Genomic DNA, 21,809 nt, shown 5'->3' with positions numbered 1-21,809 from the left:
ACTAAACTAATGACTTTTCAGTGACTTTTATGTATCCATTTGAATTTACTTTTTTTTTTATTCATTCTTAAGGAATTGAGCCTAAGCTAAACATCCTTGAAATTGTTAAACCTGCGGAAACAGTTGAAGTAGTTATTGATCCAGATGCCCACCATGCTGAAGCAGAAGCACATCTTGTTGAAGAAGCTCAAGTAATAACTCTTGATGGCACAAAACACATCACAACTATTTCAGATGAAACCTCAGAACAAGTGACAAGATGGGCTGCCGCACTGGAAGGTTACAGGAAAGAGCAAGAACGCCTCGGGATACCTTATGGTAATAAAATACTTAATTATGTGCTAGTAGTATAATAGGAATTAAGCTTAACATAGAAGATACTAGGGTGAGTAAGTTATAATCTATTTTAAATGTAGAATATTTAGGAAGAATATCGTTTTCTGTATTTTTTTTATCCCCTTTGGACAAATATTTTTGCAGATGTTGGGAATACAAAGAAATTAAAAAAATCTGCCTTCAAGGTGTTCATAATGTAGTTGAAGACAGAGAAGCTAAGTGAAAGGAAATAGTTGCCATAAAAGGTAGCATGGTTTTAAGCTGTAACTTACATATATAAAGGGAATATGCTGTCCACAGTCTCAAGGGATCACAGTGGCCTGTGTGGAAACTGGGAAAAGGTTTATTACAGACAAAGAAACTGATGGACAGAGAAGGGCAGACCAGACAGGAAACACATGTGCAAAAGTTAGACATGGGAGTGAGTATTCAGGAGTAGTGAGGTTTGGTGGAGTTAACTCTTAACAGGATAGAACTGTTTTGATTGATGGACGTGACCACGTGGTGGGAGTGCATGGCATATGTTGGTGCACATAGAGACCGAATGAAGGGAAAACAGAGGCATGTTATAGTTGAGTTGTGGCTAGGTGATAATGTCTAGGTCAGCTTAAACTTGATAATTTCTGGGGAAAGAAATGAATGAAAATAGTGATGGGGCTGAGCAGCTGACTCATGGATTGTGTGAGGGTAGAGAGAAGAGATTCAAGTACTGATGCAACTTCTCAAGCTTGGGTGCATATAGGGTAATCATGATATTGATGAGAATTGGTGACATCTTCATTACATGTTTAGTGAACTACATATGCCAGGCATCATGTTAAATGCTGGGCTTTTGATGGTGCATTAGAAAGATAGTCCATGCCCTCCGGAGCTTAAGTGGGAGAGTTGGGGAAGTCTGGTATTGAGAAGATTTTTTTCAAGGGAAAGTGGTTCTACTTTTGAATAGTACCTACTTAACTAAAGGTAACCAGAAAGTATTTTCAGGTATACAAGATTTGGACTGGAGATAAAGATGTTTTCTGGGACTCCACTGTGTTGAATTTATATTGAAGCCATAGAGTATATGCAGTCTCTGATGGAGAGAGAGAAAATGGAAAGGAACACAGTGTTAAAGATTGGTTCCTGGAGCTTGTCAGAATTTCAGCTTGAGGAGAAAAGAAGGGAGACACAGAATGGCTGAAGACATAGAAGGAAAACAAGAAATGTATACAGTGACTGTGAAATTGAGAAAGAGTTTTAGATGGGCAAAAATCTCCACACTGCCAGCAAAGTAAAAAAATGCCAACTGAGTAGTATCTGTTAAATTTGGTGATCAGAGGTTTATTGGTAGATTTAGAAAAAAGTAACTGTAGAGTTAAAGATGAGTTACAGGAAATAAATAGACATGGAAATGGAAAAAACTGAATATTAACCTTTGATGGGGAGGGCAAATGGGAAGAGTGTTGAGAGAGTAAGTAAATATTATTGAAGGTTCAAGAGTTGTTGATAAGCTGAGTATTTGTAGATAAAATGATATGGCACTAGCTGGAAAAGGGTAGATGAAGAAAGCCAGGATAGGGACTTTTAATTGCAACATAAGAAGGTAAGTCCAGTTTGGAGGAGATCAAGCTGTTCCTCAGAGACGGTGTAGTTGACAGTATTCTTACCTATTTTTGACGTGTGGAAGCCAGCATAGATGTTGTACTTGACCTTCTTGTTACTGAGTCACCCCTGAGAGGGGAAATGCTGAGAAGGAAAGAAGGAGCATAAAAACATTTGAAATAATATTTTATGGTTTGCTAGACTTGCAACAAGAACCTTTTGGGGAGTAGAATCCTTTTTTTTTTTTTTTTTTTAATGTAATTTATTGTCAAGGTAGCTAACACACAGTGTATACCGTGTGCTTTCGGTTTTGGGGGTAGATTCCCGTGATTCATTGGTTACATACAACACCCTGTGCTCATCCCAAGAAGTACTCTCCTCAATGCCCATCACCCATTTTGCCTTCTCCCCCGAGGAGTAGAATCTTTTATGGAGAGTAATATTTAAAAATGAATTGTAGAGAGCAAGATTATAAACTTTGACTCAAAGTTCCTACCAAGGGTATTATTTACTTAGAATAAAGCTCTTTTCAAACACTTGACATTTATTTAGGTATAGGAAGATTTTTTTTAAATCATTGTTTTTTTTTTGTTCCTAAAATCATTAGCAACTGGAAAGTTTTAGGAATGTAATTACTGTTTTCTTAGGAAACTATCGTTTCAGGTTTCTTTCTGCACGTAAGGGTAGTCATTTTGCAATTGCTTGTTAATTCTGTGCAAAATTGAAATATGGCTGACTGGTCGTAGCTACTTTAAATCTCTTTGAAATATTGGTCCACATTGGACAGTTCCTTAAAGTTCATTTTATACGTATCAGTTTTATATCTTGACAGGAGCTTAGAACCACCTGTTCATATATGTACAATCCCTTCACTTTTAGATTTTTCCAGGACTCTAACTATTTTCCTGCTGTTTTGTTTTTGTTTTGTTTACTATTTCACATTTAAAAGCTGTAGATGAAACTCAAATTGATGAATTTATAGTAGTTAGAAGTCTGGTCAAATGGGATGTTCAAACTGACTAAAAGTATTTATTCTTGTCCTTTTTTAATAAGAATATTAAAAAGATGACTATATTTATTTTTATTTTTTCTTTCAGTTGTTTGAATAATTAAGAAAGATAGTCACGTTTTTGGCTCCCCAAATTGTCAAATATTAACATTTTAAAATATTACAAGTGTTGGGGCACCTGGGTGACTCAGTCAGTCGAGCATCCGACTTCAGCTCAGGTCATGATCTCATGGTTCATAGGTTCGAGCCCCATGTCAGGCTCTGTGCTGACAGCTTGGAGCCTGCTTCAGATTCTGTGTCTTCCTCTCTCTCTGTCCCCCTGCTCATGTCTCTCTCTTTCTCTCTCCCTCAAAAATAAACATTAAAAAAAATTTTTTTTAGTACTACAAGTGTAAAATACCTGGTACAAAAAGAGAAGAATGTAAAATTGTTTATGTTGATTACATGCTGAAATAACATTTGGATTCATTAAATGAAATTATTGTTAAAATAAATTTCACCTAATTTCTTTATTTTTTAATGTAGCTGTTAGAAAATTTTTAAATTACATAGTACCCTGCATTATATTTCTATTGGACAGCTGCTGATCTAGACAATTGTAGCCTTCAGTTCTGGGAAATTTTCCTGTATTAGTCTTTTGATAATTACCTTCTGTGTTTTTCTTTTCTTTTTTCTGAAATTCCCATTCAATCTCTTGGGCTGATCCTCTGTGTCTTTACTCTTCCGCTTGTCATTTCTGTATCTGTCTGTACAACTTTGCCAAATTTCTTGTCTTTATATAACAACCTGTCCTGAGAGTTACTTTCACTTTACAAGGACTCTTGATATTTGTTTGTTGATTTTAGTATTCTGAGCTCAGTATTATGGATATCATGTTTTCTCTTACCTCTGTGAATATTTTCATCATTGTGTTGGGGTTTGTAAAAATTTGTTTTCCATTTTGTTATGGCATTATTTCTGTCTTTTCTGGGTTCTATTTTTCTGTTTATTTTTGTTTGTTTTTAGACTCAAATATCTGATTATTCCTGCTCATCTGTTCATTGAGTGAATAACTTTTTTTTTAATGTTTAATTTTGAGAGAGAGAGAGAGACAGAGACAGAGACAGAGGTGAATGGGAGAGGGGCAAAGAGAGAGGGAGACAGAATCCGAAGCAGGCTCCAGGCTCTGAGCTGTCAGCACAGAGCCCGATGCGGGGCTTGAACCCATGAACCACAAGATCATGACCTGAGCAGAAGTTGGATGCTCAACCAACTGAGCCACCCAGGCACCCCTAACTTTTTTTTAATGTTTACTTATTTTTGAGATAGTGTCAGCGGGGGAGGGGCAGAGAGAGTGGGAGATAGAGTATCCAAAGCATGCTCTGCACGGACAACAGTGAGCCAGATGTGGGGCTTGAACTCATGAACTCTGAGATCATGACCTGAGCTGAAGTCAGATGCTCAACCGACTGAGCCACCCAGGCGCCCCAGAGTGAATAACTTCAAAGCTAATTAGTTTGAAGCTCTGGAGGGGGTTTCTTGACCATACACAGGTAAAATGGGGTATTGGTCATTTCATTAAAAGATTTGAAAGTGCCAGTATGTATAGCTCTTTTTCCTGGGTTTCTTTTAACTTTTCTGGAGAATTGGCCAAATACCTAACAGGGGTAGAACATTGCAGTGAGGATTTATGGTTGACTTGTATGTGAATGCTGCATTGTGGAAGTGGAAAGGGAAGGGCAGAGGGTCTCACTCTTCAGTTTGTAGACTTTTATTACTGGGATCTGTTCTCCCAAGATCTGTTTAATGTCTGTCACTGATCTTAAAGTGTTCCTGGGAGTGGGGGAAGGGTTATGGACATGTGTGTTGAGGGATGCTTCTGTTCAGTTGGCTCCTGAGAATGAAGGAGAGGCCCTGAAGGTTCTGACACCACCATACACTTAAAGTCAGTCCCCTGATTTGTATTTCCCTGATGAGGAGCGACGTTGAGCATCTTTTCATGTGCCTGTTGGCCATCTGGATGTCGTCTTTATTATTATTATTTTTTTATTAAAAAAAATGTTTTTTTTAATGTTTATTTTTGAGAGACAGAGAGAGGCAGAGCATGAGTGGGCGAAGGGCAGAAGGAGAGGGAGACACTGAGTCTGAAGCAAGACCCAGGCTCTGAGCTGTCAGCACAGAGCCCAATGTGGGGCTCGAACTCACGAACCGTGAGATCATGACCTGAGCCAAAATCAGACGCTTAACCGACTGAGCCACCCAGGCGCCCCTGGATGTCTTGTTTAGAGAAGTGTCTATTCATGTCTTCTGCCCATTTCTTCACTGGATTATTTGTTTTTCGGGTGTGGAGTTTGGTGAGTTCTTTATAGATTTTGGATACTAGCCCTTTGTCCAATATGGCATTTGCAAATATCTTTTCCCATTCCGTCAGTTGCCTTTTAGTTTTGATGATTGTATCCTTTTAGTGCAGAAGATTTTTATCTTCATGAGGTCCCAATAGTTCATTTTTGCTTTTAATTCCCTAGCAATAGCACTGCTTGGAATTTACCCAAGGGATACAGGAGTGCTGATGCATAGGGGCACTTGTACCCCATTGTTTATAGCAGCACTTTCACCAATAGCCAAATTAGGGAAAGAGCCCAAATGGCCATCAACTGATGAATGGATAAAGAAATTGTGGTTTATGTACACAATGGAATACTACTTGGCAATGAGAAAGAATGAAATATGGCCTTTTATAGCAATGTGGATGGAACTGGAGAGCGTTATACTAAGTGAAATAAGTCATACGGACAAAGACAGACACCATATGTTTTCACTCTCATGGGATCCTGAGAAACTTAATAGAAGACCATGGGGGAGGGGAAGGAAAAATAAAAAGTTAGAGAGGGAGGGAGCCAAACCACAAGAGACTCTTAAAAACTGAGAATAAACTGAGGGTTGATGGAGGGCGGGAGGGTGGGGAGGGTGGGTGATGGGCATTGAGGAGGGCACCTGTTGGGATGAGCACTGGGTGTTGTATGGAAACGAGTTTGACAATAAATTTCATATTAAAAATAAAGAAAGAAAGAAATCAGTCCCCTCATTTACCATGTACACCTCTTCTGCTACCTGGTGCCACCATGACCTGAGCCAATAAGGGGGTTCTGCAGGCAAGAAACTCTTCTTGCTATATTCTCCTTGAAAGATATATTAGGTCATAGCTTCTCCTGCTTCACTGGATTTTCACTCTGCTTATGGTCTTCAAAAATAAGTTGAAAATCTCCCATCCATTTGTCATTTCCACTCATGGTCCTATGAGTTTACTTGTTTTAAAAAAATCCTTAACTATAATTTTACTAGGGTCTTAGAGAAAATAAGCAGGCGAATATGCATGGACAATTAGTTATGTTAAGAAGTCCTAACATAGGAGAGAAGTCCTAATGTAGGACAGAAGTCCTAATGTTATTTAAGAAAACAAATCAGACTACTTCTATTTTCCCCCAACTTTTTTGATCTTGACACTTTCTTCATGTTTTTGTAAAATGAGGTTACTTGAACTTTTAAAGGGAGTTGTGTTTCAGGATAGCTTCTCTAACTTCCCAGAACTCCTTCATCTGTTATTTTCAATTAATATTAAAAAATAGAGCCAGTAGGGGCCCCTGGCTGGCTCAGTCAGAAGAGCATGTGACTCTCGATCTTGGGGTCGTGTGTTCAAGCCCCCACGTTGGTTGTAGAGATTACTTAAATAAATAAAACTTTAAAAAAGAGCCACTTGCTTGCTCAGTTCCTGCCTGTTCCCTTACTCCACTTTTATCTGGACCTCCTCTCTCTCTTTCCTTGGTGTTCCTATGCTACTCAATTCGATCCCATTCCCTCCGGTTTCTCCTCATTGTGGTCCACTCTCCTGGATGTGATCCGCAGGCTCAGTTTTTAGAGCTCACAGATGCTACACTGCTCCAGCCCCTTCACCTTTACCTCAGACCTTTGGGCTCACCTGTTACTGGATCGGGCAGGACTGGTTGAGCTGCTGCTTTGGCTTGGCCTGTCGTGCTTTCAGTAAGAACTCCCTGGCTGTGTTTCCATTCTCCTGTGCTCAGAATGAAGAATGGGTCACATGTCCCTTTGCTTCCTCCCTGCTTTGCTGTCTCCTGCACAGATAACTGACACCATGAAGGTCTGTGACTGTTACAGCTTTGTCTTCACCTGTGTGTATTTGGGCTTTCCTGGGGATATCTTGTCACCTCGTTTTATTGTAAATATACCTGGATTTTTGGTTTCGCTCTCTGGTTGCTTTTAGTGGTGTTTTTTTAACATGTGCGTTTAGAGACATTAAAAAACTTCACTGCCATCTCCTGCCTTCACCTCTTTGTGAAAAGATCAAATAAAAAATCAGTTCTGTGACTATCAATCCTCTATTATGTTTGATTCATTTTTTACTATAAATTGGCTCTTGATAAGTACCTAAATGTTTTTTCTCCACTTACTCCTATTGAATAGCCTGCAGCCTAGGGCATGTAACCAACGCTATTTGGATAGGTCATCTTCTCCATGCAGAAGTATCTGTATCAAAATTCAGTCAGTCAGTATTTATTAAATTTATATGGGTAAAATACTCTGTTAGATGCCGGGGATACAACAATTAAATGTTCGTACATGTTGGCCATCCTTTTCATTTGTGAATTCAATTAGATAGTAACAAATGATGAAAATGAATTTATTTGTATTTACTTTTTATAGATTTAACAAATTATGCATAAGGCATTGTGGTAAATGCTGAAGATACAGTGGTTTACAAGACACAGCCCTTGTATTCAAGACCTTAACGTGTTACAGGGAAAGACAGCTGAGTAAACATGCAATTTGCATGTTGTAAGTGCCACCAAAGGGTAGAGATACAGGAGCACTAGCTTTTTACAAGAAGCAAAAGGGAGGAAAGATTATGTTGTGCACATTTTGGAGAATAAGTCTAGCTCCTCAAAAGCTCCTTATGGATTATTTTGGGTTTTTTTCAGTGCACCAAATTGTACACAGCTACAAAACAATGTTTGAAACTTGAATAACTTAACTCCATTCTCTCTAAAGTAATCACATATTTTATTCTTCCAGTTGACCCATTGGAGAGCAATTTTATACTGTTTTTCTTAGTAAAACTCCAGACTAACAGATGTAAAACCAGATGAAGTCATTACAGATTTAGGTTGAGAAATTCAAAAGGAGCTGAGGAGAAAATACATCATTAAAATTTATTTGGGGGCACCTAAGGTGGCTCAGTCGGTTAAGCATCCAACTCTGGATCACAGCTTGGGCAGGTCACGATCTCACAGTTCATGAGATTGAACCCCGCATCTGGCCCTGCACTGACAACACGGAGCCTGCTTGGGGTTCTCTCTCTCCTCCCTCTGCCCCTTCTCGGTGCCCCCACCCCTCTCTCTCTCTAAGTAAATAAACTTTAAACAAATTTTTTTAAATTTTATTTGAGTTTATATACTTTACTTGGGGGAAAAAAACCTGTCTGGATTTTATCTGCATGTATATGTGTGTATATATATATTTATACGTATTGACAAATTAACCGTGAATTCATGTAGTGTCGAGATAGAGCTAGGCTAATGGTAATATTTTTCTCTTTAGATCCTATACAGTGGTCCACAGACCAAGTCCTGCACTGGGTGGTTTGGGTAATGAAGGAATTCAGCATGACTGATATAGACCTTACTACACTCAACATTTCCGGAAGAGAATTATGCAGTCTCAACCAAGAAGATTTTTTTCAGCGAGTCCCTCGGGGAGAAATTCTGTGGAGTCATCTGGAGCTTCTTCGAAAATGTATAAAATTTAAGTTATTACCTATTTGCGTTGTAACTTCAGTTTGATTTTATTTCGTTATAATTTTGTCTTCATTGTGCATTGTGATCATAGATAATAGCAATAATACTTAACACTTAATTGTATAAGGCTGTGCTGGGAGCTTTATATGCATTATCTCATTTAATCCTTCTAATGCCACAGATCCTTACTTTCCCTATTTTTTAGATAGGAAAGTGAGGCTTAGACAGCTCCACAGGGTACAAGGCTAGGGAGTGGCAGGGCCAGGATCCAAAACCAGGCTGGTGAACACTAGAATCTCAGTTCTTTTTTTTTTTTTTTTTTTCCAACGTTGATTTATTTTTTGGGACAGAGAGAGACAGAGCATGAACGGGGGAGGGGCAGAGAGAGAGGGAGACACAGAATCGGAAACAGGCTCCAGGCTCTGAGCCATCAGCCCAGAGCCTGACGCGGGGCTCGAGCTCACGGACCGTGAGATCGTGACCTGGCTGAAGTCGGACGCTTAACCGACTGTGCCACCCAGGCGCCCCTAGAATCTCAGTTCTTAAGATGGTGTGCCGCATACTTAGCTCTCTTCATAAATTTTAGTCATTGACTTTTATTTCATCCGTCAGTTCTTTCATTTACTGTTTATCTTCTAGAAATTTAAGATTGTCCACAGATGTCGTCCCTGTTTCTTTTCATCATTAGTGGAATTAAATCTTCTACAATTTCTTTTAATTGAATGGGATCTTAAGAGAAAGAAGTGTAAGTGTGCATCCCTCCATCTTGAATCGAAAGCAGCTGGTTATAAGTGTTTCCATGTTGGCTCCACAGACAGTATTATTATGATTAAGTGACTATATACAGAAATTAGAAACTACTTGGCTGACCAACAAAAAGCTCAAGTAAATGCAAATTATTTTGTTTGAATTGTAATCTATCTTAATCCACTTTATTCCAACAGTGACTATCTTAAAATATTTTAGCAGTAACCTGTTCCCTAACACCCAGTTTAGAGGCCAGAAATGCTAGCCAGACACACATACTTTTCAGAATGGGTGAACAGGACAAACTCTTACTTTGTTTTTGTAATGGTGTATAAAGGTACCTGGTAGGGTTTATTCTGTTATGTGCCCAGTAAAAGAACAGCTCAGGGTGGAGGGATTTTACATAGTAATTGACCGCCTGGGGTGCATTCTCTACTGCTGAGTAAGAAATGAGCTCTGGAGACAGGGTTTTTCCTTCACTGATTATAGTTTGTCTCTTTTATTTATTTATTTTTTTCCAACGTTTTTTATTTATTTTTGGGACAGAGAGAGACAGAGCATGAACGGGGGAGGGGCAGAGAGAGAGGGAGACACAGAATCGGAAACAGGCTCCAGGCTCCGAGCCATCAGCCCAGAGCCTGACGCGGGGCTCGAACTCACGGACCGCGAGATCGTGACCTGGCTGAAGTCGGACGCTTAACCGACTGCGCCACCCAGGCGCCCCTAGTTTGTCTCTTTTATGGAATCTCTTAAATATTGGAAAACATATCTATGACACTGACTCACTACATTCATTACATTTACAGGGTTTATTTCCAGTTTTTCTTAATAGGTAAAGAAATTAAATGTTCTAGTTGAAGTTTTGTCCTTGATTTCACGGTTTTTTTTCTCCTTCGTGCCTTTCAGATAAATAATGAAAACTCTTGAATTGTTTCAGATTTTTAGCATATGAGTCATGTTTACTGAAATGTTTTCATATACGAACTCTAAAGATTAGGACAGGACAAAGACCGGGCTTAGACTGCAGTTTGATTTTTCTTAGATTGGCGGGTTTTCTCTCTCCCCGAGGGCAGCACTTTTGTTGTGGCTGTCTGGTTCTCCTAGTGCTTCCCAAAATCTTTAAAGCTCATTCAGCGACTTTTCCTTGTATGGGGAGTAGAGGAATCTCGTGTATCTGTTCATTCATTTCCTTGAAGTGGAGTGGGTCTTCCTCGGAAAAACTCTGCCCTGGAATGTTATTTTCAAAAGTAACAAAGCCCCACAGCTTAGATAAGTATCTTGCAAATTCCTTGCTTATCTGGCCATGGTTCTTTGCTTTGTCCTGGCAAGGAAGGTCCCATCTGGTTTGGGATCCTAATGCCCAGTTCTGAATTGGGGGATTGGTAGGCTGATGTGTAAAGGCTATTTCTGGCAGATTTTCTGTAATTCACAAGCCTCATTTCCCAGAACAGGCTTTTCTGAGCACAGTCAGGCACTCTGGCCCGTCTTGTAGTGTGAAGTCTATAGCATGTGTCTTACGAACCCGGCATCTATCATCTAGTCGTCCTCCGTGATCTTTCAAGAGGAAGCAGTGCTGCGCAGATCGAGCTGCTTCTTCATTTACGTTAGATTCTCCACCTGGGTCACCCCCACCTTCCTGCAGTACATCTGGAAACTTCACCCAGGTCCTGCTGTACTGGCAAGGATAATTAGGAATATTCCATTACTGACAGCTTTTTGAAGAGCCTCTTGAAATGCTGTCACCAAAGCCAAAGCTCTCAGTTTGCAGAGGACCCCCTTTAGGAAAAAGAATTGCCTTGTATCTTTAGTGTCTAAAGTTTCTTCATAAAATGGATTCATTTCACCCAGACGCGCTGCCTCTTAGGATGATTCTTTTGTACGTGGCCAGGATTTGAGGGCTACAGTAGAGGAATATGATAGGTAGTCTGTGTGGTCTTGAACCCAGTTTTCAAAGCCTCCTCTGTGTTGTGCCTTAATCTTGAGAGTTCCCAGGAGACAGACCAAACTCCATTCTGAGACTCAGAGCTTAGAAGCTGATCTTACAGGTTGATAACACATGGGTTTTGCGATGGTGACTCCCTGTGTTGCCTCTTTTTTTTTTTTAAATACATTTTTTAAATATTTATTTATTTATCTTTGAGAGAGAGAGAGAGAGAGCGAGCATGGGAGTAGGAGGCGGGTGGGGAATCCCAAGGTGGCTCCACACTGTCAGCACAGAGCCCAGTGCGGGGCTCAGTTTTATGAACTTGTGAGATCATGACCTGAGCTGAAATCAAGAGTCAGACGCTCAACTGACTGAGCCACCCAAGTGCCCTTCTTTTGCCTCTTTTTAGGCTAGGGCATCTGTGTTCATTTAAGCCACAAATGGAACAATTTCTGTTTCGGTAGCACTTTGCTTCTTCAAGGTGCCTTTATAAAATTTGGGGGGAAATCTACAAATGTAGGGCATGGATTTTTCTTTAAGAGAGACAACAGTTCTTGAGGAGAATGCTCAGAACTAGGAATCTGGATGAAACAGTAACATCTTCAGTTTCTGGAAAGTTAAGCTTTGTTTCATGCATTATGCTTTTTTGTTTGTTTGTTTAAGTTTATTAATTTATTTTGAGAGAGAGAAAGCACAAGTCAGAGAGGAGCTCTGAGAGGAAGAGAAAGTCCCAGGCAGGCTCTGCACTGTATACACAGAGCCTGACACAGGGCTTGAACCCACAAACTGCGAGATCATGACCTGAGCCGAAGTCAGACACTTAACCAACTGAGCCACCCAGGCACCCTCGGCATTGTGCTATTTGAAAGCATTTTTCTTTAATCCTCATGACAGCCTTGTGAGGTGATGGGTGGGGATATCTCATTTAAACATGAGGAAATTAATGTTTAAGTTGGTTGAATAATTTACCAAAGTCACACAGCCAGTAAGTGAGGGCTAAGATCAGAACGAAGATCTATCGAGGCCAGTCCCATATAATTGTATAATCCCCCAAACTCAGGACCCCCAAAGAAAGCTCCCTTCTGACAGGTAGGGTTTAGACTTTTTAGTTTCTCAGCGCTTCCCAGTTCTGTGTGCCTGGAACCGGGCCCTGGCATGGCGCCCTAAGTAGCGCTGTGTTGGGCGCCCAGGCTCTAGGACTCACTCAGTACACAGGTGATTGCTGGTAGGAACAATTTCAAGAGAAAAGAATCCAATCCATGATGGACACGAAATAGGTTGAAGTGTTAGAGACTGGGAAATAGGAACTCTTGTTTAAGAAATAAAGAATAGGGGGCGCCTGGGTGGTTCAGGCAGTTGAGCGTCCGATTTCAGTCCAGGTCACGGTTTCGCCGTTCGTGAGCTCAAGCCCCACATTGGGCTCACTGCTGTCAGAGCAGAGCCCCCCTCAGATCCTCTGTGCCCCTCTTTCTCTTCCGCTTCCCCACTTGTGCGCTCTCTCTCTCAAAAATAAATAAATCTTTAAAAAAAAGAAAGGGTAGCATTTGAGTAGGGAACAGCAACAGATGAGTGATGAATGGTTCTCTAAAGGGTTATATTAGGACTTTTTACAATGTAACTCTGATATGAGAGCTATATTTGTAACCATTATTGCATTATTTGATTCACTTGTGACTTTTAGGACCACTACAATTTTATTGAAAATTTAACTTTTTTTTTTTTTTTTAATTTTTTTTTTTTTTTTTTTTTGTTCAACGTTTATTTATTTTTGGGACAGAGAGAGACAGAGCATGAACGGGGGAGGGGCAGAGAGAGAGGGAGACACAGAATCGGAAACAGGCTCCAGGCTCTGAACCATCAGCCCAGAGCCCGACGCGGGGCTCGAACTCCCGGACCGCGAGATCGTGACCTGGCTGAAGTCGGACGCTTAACCGACTGCGCCACCCAGGCGCCCCGAAAATTTAGCTATCTTTAAGAAGGAGCCTTTATAAAGTTAAAGCAATCTTATTCAAAACTTTTATCCAGTCTGTTAGATTAATAAATTATGAAGATCTGTCATCTTGACTGAGAACGTACATCTAAAGAATGTAGATCTAAGCCATTTCAGTGTGGTGTATATAGTCTCATCTTTGATCTGATCTTGGAGAGTCCCCTGTTTTACATGGTTTTATACAGAAGGAGATATAGATACAGATATTTATGTTTAGAAAACCGTGATTCTCTGAATAACTTTTCTTACCATTCAAAGAATTAGAGCTTTCCATCTGCTACTTGTCTTAAAAATATCTTTTCCTTGCAAAGTGACTATCAAGTATTTCTTAGGTTATTGTGCCAATGAGTTTTGTTGAATGCTTTGCTTTTTTGTTTGGTTGGTTGGTTCGGGTGGGTTTTACTAACTTGAGTTTGATTTTTCTGGATTTAAATATAAACAGAAATTTTTATGTATGTTCTTTAGATGTGTTGGCAAGCCAAGAACAACAGATGAATGAGATAGTTACAATTGATCAGCGTGAGTATTCATGCACATAACATGTGGCCCATTTGTCAGTAGGAAATTTTTTTTTTTTAATTCACTGCAAGGTAATAAAAAGAAAAATTAATTTTTAAACTTTTTATGAAATATTTTAGACATACCAAGAAATGATGTGCACCATAAGAAGTAGAACTTTTATATATCGCGTTAAATGACTGTCCTGAATTTGGTGTTTATTATTCTGTGCATATTTTACATTTTTATCAAGTAGGTAACCACACTTTATAGTATTGTTTTACACATATTTAAACTTTTTCGGTAAAATGGTCATAAACTGTACATATCCTTCTGTAACTTGCTTTTTTGTTTGACAGTTATGAGACCCATATTGATACTTGGTGGTGTAATTTCATTCATTTTCACTGCTGTTAAATATTGTTTTTAAAACTCTGTGACTGGCACTGAATGAGTATTTGTAAGAATGAGTGTGAGATTCTCTATCCCAGGAGTTCTATGCTTCCCACCTGGTGAGGGATTCCCGTAGCTTTTCTCAAAGTGGGGGCAGGGGTTTGCTCTCACCAGCAGTGCATGGGAGTTCTCATTTGTCCGTATTTTCTCCAACATTTGACACACTGATGTTAATGAAGAAATATTTTGAAAACAAACGTTTTCATAATTCTTTGCCTAACATATACACACCACTAAGTTAATTCCAGATAAGATCAACACTTAACTCCTCAAGTTAAGATTCGCAAACCATACAGCAAACATCATACCTTATCCCCTGAACTTTTTGGGCAATTTTGTTCAAAACTATTGTGGATTAAGGCTTTTTTGAAACGAGGCCTTTTGTTGAGCTAATTAGAGGGGCATTAGTAAAACTAACTGCATTCTGTGTCTTTCAGTAATTTTTTTCACTGCTTGTTGTGGAAGAGAAGAAAATTTCTCCTTGTTTTTCTTTGCAGCTGTGCAAATTATCCCAGCATCCGTGCAGTCTGCTACACCAACGACCATTAAAGTCATAAATAGTAGTGCAAAGGCAGCTAAAGTACAGAGAGCTCCAAGGATTTCAGGAGAAGATAGAAGTTCTCCTGGGAACAGAACAGGTATTTTTGCATTATCTAATGGTATTTTAAAATTTGTCAAATTAATGTGTATTTCATTTCATTGTATGAAAATGTGAATATGCTATTTCCCTGGCAGTATTTAAACAGCATTTGTAAACAAATGTATTTTTAGCATGGCTGGGAATGAATGACCCAGAGAATCTGTTTGTTGTCTTTGGCCTGCTGTTGATTCATAGCACTGTGGTCAGCACTTGTCCTTCTTGTCCATGTAGGAAACAATGGCCAAATTCAACTATGGCAGTTTTTGCTAGAACTTCTTACTGATAAGGATGCTCGAGACTGCATTTCTTGGGTTGGTGACGAAGGCGAGTTTAAGCTAAATCAGCCTGAACTGGTTGCACAAAAATGGGGACAACGTAAAAATAAGCCTACAATGAACTATGAGAAACTAAGTCGTGCATTAAGGTAGGCGATGATTTTTTTTTCTTTTTAACATTAAACCTTTCTAAAAAATGACCCCAGAAAGCTAAAGGTTTTACATTTATGTTAAAAATGACTTTTTACAAAGATCTTTAGTGATAATTTTGAGGAACAGTTTCCTTAAAAGATGATTCCAAGCTTATTTGTTTTTATCTGGTTGAAAAGAATATATGTGTTTAACTGTTTAATCTCTGAGTTTTCTGTCATTTACCTAACAGATAAAGGTGCTGCCATTTGCATAGGTGAATTGAGTGTAAAGTTTAGCAAAGATGCAGATATTTTCCCTTTTTTATAATTAGGTGCAAAAGGTCGACCCATTCCTCTATTTTTTCTTCCCCTTCAACCTGCCTAACTCTGAATATCCACCCTTCACACTGAATTGGAATAGAATAAAATTATTTATAATATCCCATAACTTGTATGAATTTTTTTGACAGAATAACTCTCAGAAATTATGCTTACTACAGTGGGAAATTCAGTATGTTCATTTAAGTAACTGAGAAGTGGGATATATAGAAATATCATGGAATTACTGTCTTTTTTTTGGAAGAGTGAATATAGTGTAAAATAGCTTTGCAATTTACCTCTGTATTTCTAAATAATATGATTTTACTGCTACTTCATGATTCACTTGAACATTGTGAATTTCACACTGAGAGATTATGATTTACCTCCCGTCACTACACACACACACACACACACACACACACTTTCTCCACTCTCTTGTCATTACATAATTACATGGAAATTGTGGTTAGATCAATATTCACAGTTACAGGATCATGATCATGTGAGTACTGTTACAGGATTATTTACTTTTCCAAAATAGCATTCCTAAGTAACTAAAATGCTTTCTTTTCAATGTGCTTATCACTTATTTAGTCTCACACACTTTGCCAGCTATCTAAAGATCCTTTCCATATACTTAGAATTAAAACTTTCATTTTTGATGGTTGCTATGAATGTATATATACAAGTCCCTTCAAAATTACAGATAAATTATTAGAATTAATCATTAAGATGTCAGTTCTCCCCAGATTGATATTAAGTTTCAATGCAGAGACCATCTGGATAAGTTTCTTTGTAGAACTTGACATGCTGGGGCGCCTGGGTGGCTCAGTCGGTTAAGCGGCCGACTTCGGCTCAGGTCACGATCTCGCGGTCCGTGAGTTCGAGCCCCGCGTCGGGCTCTGTGCTGCCGGCTCAGAGCCTGGAGCCTGTTTCAGATTCTGTGTCTCCCTCTCTCTGACCCTCCCCTGTTCATGCTCTGTCTCTCTCTGTCTCAAAAATAAATAAACGTTAAAAAAAAAATTAAAAAAACAAAAAAAGAACTTGACATGCTGATTGTAAAACATATATGGGAACAAAGGGCACAGTAAGCAGGGCATGTGAGGAAGGAGAGCAGTGCGGGAAGTGCTGGAAAGCTTCAACAGTAAGACAGCGCATGGCTTGCTTAGGAGAGACGGACAGACCGCAGGTTACTACAATGGAGAGCCCACATAGAGCCAGGTATATAAGAGGATTTGATTAAAGATGGCAGTGGGGGAAAGACTTGCTTTTCAATCAGCAGAGCCAGGACAGTTGACCATCCATATGGACAAAGTGAAACTTGAGCCCTTCCTTATACTATACTAGAAATCGGTTCCATGTAGCAAGTCGATAGGAAAACTAGAAAAAATAGGCAAGAGACTTAAATAGACACTTCAGAATTTAGATGATACAAATGGCCAGTGACCATATGCCGTGGTGCACAACCTCATTCGTAATCAGGGAAACTCGGTTGGAAACCACCATAAAATGGCACAACACATATCTTCGAAAGGCTAAAATTAAAAAGATCGCTGGTACCAGGTGTTGTGAGCATGGGGGTGCTTCTGCACTTTTGGTAGGGACAGAACCTGGAACCCAGCGGTTTCTCTCCTAAATATTTACCAAACGGAAGCGTCTGCATATGTCCGCACACGTGCTCATAACAGCATTATTTATAATATCCAGAAACCAAGTATCCGTCTGCAGGAGAGTAAATAAATGAATTATGGTAAACGAGAGTGGACTGTGTATATCCAAGAAAATGAACAAAGCTACAAGCGCTGATACAAATGCAATGTAATGTAATGTTCAGTCAAAGAATCAGACCCAAAAGACTGTATATGATTACATTTACAGTGTAAAGTTCAAGAAACGAAAACTAAATTGCAGAGTTTAGGGATGCACTTTTGGGTGATGAGAATGTAAACACAAGCCATGAATTATCATCATGGAACAGGATTGGATTGTGTTTACCTTTTAGAGTAAAGGAGGGGTGGTGATTTCTGGGAAGGGCCTTGGAGGGATTCTGGGGGCTGGCAGTGTTCTGTCTCCTGACCTAGGTCGTAGTTAACAGGCAAATGTTCACGGAGATATATCACTGAGCTGTTCACTTGGGTGTGCTTTCTGTTTATGTAATATAGTTCACAATTTAAAAGGTTAAAAAAAGACAAGTTTAAGAAAAATTCTATCCAGGAAAATACAGGTATTGTGTACCTTTCTACTTCATTGTGGAGAGGGTACAGATGTGATGCTTGCTATTAGGTGTGGTTGTAAGATGCGTCTAGTAGATTGAAAGACACGTTAAGTAAAATTAAATTTAGTGTTTGTATTCTTTATCCGTTCTTACCAAGAGACAGAAGATTATACCAACTCCGTTTTTCTCCTTGACATGTAAAACCACTTCTTTTATTTTACTTTTTTCTCAAGTGTCTGTTACAGCCTTACGTATTATGTAGAAATTTTCTTGAGAAGCCGAAATACGAATCTCGTTTTAAACTGGATGACAGGAAGTTGGTGGTTTTTGGGCTGAGATCTAAATTCTGTATTAACGTGATTGGTACAAAAGGAAACACAAGAACTGTGCCTACCCAGTGTGTGGTCTTTCTTACTGAGAGAGTCAGCGTGACCGACTGTGACACTTTTGCTCTTCTGGAATTAAAGAAAAGTGACCTAATTTCCTGCATGTAGATCCGCCTTTTCACTAATGGACTCCTGATTAAGTTGAATGACTTTTGTAATAAAATCCTGCCAACTGTGGTAGTTTACACCACTGGTATTTGGGCAAATAGTCATTCCTTTCATAACTGCTCATTGTCAGATTGGTACAGATGGGCAGTGCAGTTTTAAAACAAAACCTTCACGTTCCACCTGCCCAGATAAGTCTTGACTTACCTTTTCCCTGTTACTGGAATTGGCAGCACGTGACAGTAAATCAGGTCTGTTTTTCGGAGTATAAATCTAGCTCTATTTCCATCTCCATACAAACCAGCAGTAAGCTAGACTTCTAGAGGGTTTCCCACAGAGGCAACTCTTGTTTCTTTATGATGTCCTCTTTCCTGGTTTTCTGTATCCTGTCTTTCTTCTGGCCTTTTGCTTCTACTTTTGAGGCTCCCTGTTAGATTCGGAGAACTTCTCTCCAAGTTGAGCCTTTACATATTAAAATGGTGATGGTGAAGCTGTGGCTGCATCACAAAGGATTTTGTACAATGCAGAAAAGAAGGGGACATTCCCACAATCCATTGAATATATGTATATTAAAATTTTCTTCTTATTATATGGGTTCTTAATTATTGACATAGCTTATACTTTATAGAGGGCTATGTGCCAGTCATTGTGTGCTAAGTAAGCACTTTGCAAAGATAATCCTTTTAATTCTCAACAATTCTGTGAGGGTAAGTACTATTTTTAACCTCATTGTATAGATGGGGAATAAAAACTTTGCGGGGCACCTGGCTGGCTCAGTCAGTACAACATCCGACTCTAGGATCTCAGGGTCATGAGTTCAAGCCCCCCATTGGGTGCAGAGCCTACTTTAAAAAACAAAAACAACTTAGAGAAAATTTGGCTTTCCTGTGGTCACAAAATCACAAAGGTAGTTGAGACGCTGGGTTTTGAATCTTGACATTCTGACTCCAGGCCCTTGTTCTTAGGTTCTGTGACCACTCCCACACTTTTTTGTTTTGTTTAACATTGTTTATTTTTAAAGTAGTATTTTATCATAATTGTGGAAATGTGTTGAGCATTGAAATTTTAGTAAGTCATGTTTTGAAGTTTGCTTGGACCGTAACTTCAATGTTAATTGCTGTTGGGGTAGACGCAATACTCTACCAGGCTCCTGTTTATGGAAGAATCTGTGAAATATCATAAGTAAGAAGTCCAAATTCTGTATTTTTTACATGGTCCCAATGTGTCCTTCTCTTTTTAAAGGTATTATTATGATGGGGACATGATTTGTAAAGTCCAAGGCAAGAGATTTGTGTACAAGTTTGTCTGTGACTTGAAGACTCTTATCGGATACAGTGCGGCAGAGTTGAACCGCTTGGTCACGGAGTGTGAACAGAAGAAACTGGCGAAGATGCAGCTTCACGGGATTGCCCAGCCGGTCACGGCGGTCGCCCTGGCCACTGCGTCTCTGCAAACGGAAAAGGATAATTGAGCCCGGACCTTCTGGGAGCCCAAGGTCTTTCTTAAACGTTAGAGCAAGTGTTGCTCTTACCTTTATTACTGAATTTGAATCTTCTTTTATTTCTAGACTGTACAATCTGATGCATGATTTTTTTATAAATGTTTCATACTCTTGTGAATTTGGATCTTTTTACTTTGAAGCATATATTTTAGAATACGTGTATGTTAAGGATCACCACAATGTCTTCAGCGTGAAGTCAGGCTCATTGTGGGATAGTTTGGTAACAGTCAGGAAAGCTAAACTGGTCAGTATTAATGTCTAGCCCTACCAAAAATAGCCAGTAGCATCCGAGGATGAAGAATGAATGAAGTATCTCCAGGAAACAGTCTGGCTTAACTATTTTTGAAAATATAACTGTTTCCCCTCTCTGCTGCTTTAGATGTTGCTTTACATAGAACCAGAAAGTGGAATTTTTCACAGCTACAGCATGTGTGCCTGTTTCATCTAATCAAGCAGAGCTAAAATATTCATATCAAATAAAACTATAATATTAATAAGTTACTAAACTGAGAGTATCAAGTTATTAAAATAGTTTATATATTTGCAAGCAAAGGACAATAAGAAGTCGACTGGCAGAAGAGCACTGCCGAAGAAGGAGATCCAGGTTGAAATCTGGCTTAACTCCAGCTAATTTTAAGGATTTTCTGTATAGATTATTCATAATGTCAGGCCAGGATTTAAATTATTTTAAGAGAGGCATTTAATTCTAATAAACCAACTATTACAAAAATCCTGAAATGATCTCTGTTTTTCCTGTCAGAGATTGAAAAAACGGAAAGGTATACCTCAGCCAGAAAATAAAAGTTTGGTTTAGTTTGGTTTGGTATGGATTGCTTTGTTTCTTTCTTTGTTTTCATTGCCTAATCTGCCTGCAGGTGTATTATGCAAAAGCAGCTTATAGAGTCATTGTGTTTCTGATCAAAGGAAGCCTTGAAATCAGTCTGCAGTTAACCTTACCTTTCGAGACAACAACAAATTAGTTGCCAGTACATTTAAAGGGAAATTCTGACCTCCAGTATAGGCAAGTCGTCTCTCAAAACCAAATTTCCCATCTATTTAACTTTTTCCTTTTGAATATTATGTATGTGTGAGTACCCGTATATCTGTATACATGTCCAATTGACCATTTTGTTGTATGTATAACTGTACACATATATGAATACATGATGATATTCAAAAGGAAATGTATTTTAAAAGACAATACCTCATTTTAAAAAAAATTTTAATTAAATGATCCCCATATCTATGAAAACATCATCACAATCCAACACTAAACAGAAATCACTAGAAATGTCTTTCTTTTTTTGCTTGGTTTCCTTTCTTTTTTTCTTTTTGTTTTTTGTTTTAAGGCTGCGATACATGAATCGAAAGGAGATACTGGCAGAGAGCTTTTTAATCCTCTTAGAGCAGGAGATTGATTCTCAGATATTTCTTTATGCACCTTCTCCCTCATCATTTCCTTTATAGCCGTCTCCCTGAACAGCTTTATAAAAGCTCAGCTGATGCTTTTGTCTAACCCGGAGGAAAGGCGGTGGTAGTGAGTCAAGGAGGCATCGCTAGCAGTCGCTGCCACCAGAACCAGATGGTCGTTTGTGTTGAGCCGTAGCAGGAGGCGAATTTAGGAACAAGCAGGAGAGGAAGGATCTTCTTTTCTGGTCACCTCAGATCGTGACTTGAAGTGCTGTGGCTGGAGGACTGCGTAATGTCAGTCCCTTTATATTATCAAGTCATTTAAGGCCCCCCAGTAGATGCCGGAAAAAAATAAAACTTGTAGCTTCTATTTTTACCTTTTTATAAACACATACAGAAGAGACTGACAAACTATTAGTTTAATTTGGGCACGGCGACTGTAAGAGTATCTGAGTAGAATGACAGCATGAAGTCCTGTATAGAAGCTCCAGGTTCACG

At 39.1% G+C, this 21,809-nt stretch overlaps 1 protein-coding gene across 3 annotated transcripts in view; it reads left to right on the top strand.

Moving 5' to 3' along the window:
* Nucleotides 1-20,727, top strand: part of GABPA (GA binding protein transcription factor subunit alpha) — a 40,328-nt gene extending 19,601 nt beyond the window's left edge. For all 3 annotated transcript variants that reach the window (XM_045501582.1, XM_045501581.1, XM_045501580.1), the window contains exons 5-10: nt 73-318; nt 8,519-8,713; nt 13,842-13,895; nt 14,825-14,965; nt 15,199-15,391; nt 19,643-20,727. In XM_045501582.1, the coding sequence (XP_045357538.1) occupies nt 73-318; nt 8,519-8,713; nt 13,842-13,895; nt 14,825-14,965; nt 15,199-15,391; nt 19,643-19,871 (1,058 nt within the window). In that variant the 3' untranslated portion in view covers nt 19,872-20,727. The remainder of the gene's footprint in view (nt 1-72; nt 319-8,518; nt 8,714-13,841; nt 13,896-14,824; nt 14,966-15,198; nt 15,392-19,642) is intronic.
* Nucleotides 20,728-21,809: the final 1,082 nt, after the last annotated feature.

This window comes from Leopardus geoffroyi, chromosome C2 (genome assembly GCF_018350155.1).
Source record: "Leopardus geoffroyi isolate Oge1 chromosome C2, O.geoffroyi_Oge1_pat1.0, whole genome shotgun sequence".
Classification (NCBI taxonomy): Eukaryota; Metazoa; Chordata; class Mammalia; order Carnivora; family Felidae; genus Leopardus; species Leopardus geoffroyi.
The sequence above is the reverse complement of the archived record's forward strand: the minus strand, read 5'-3'. Positions and strand labels throughout refer to the sequence as shown.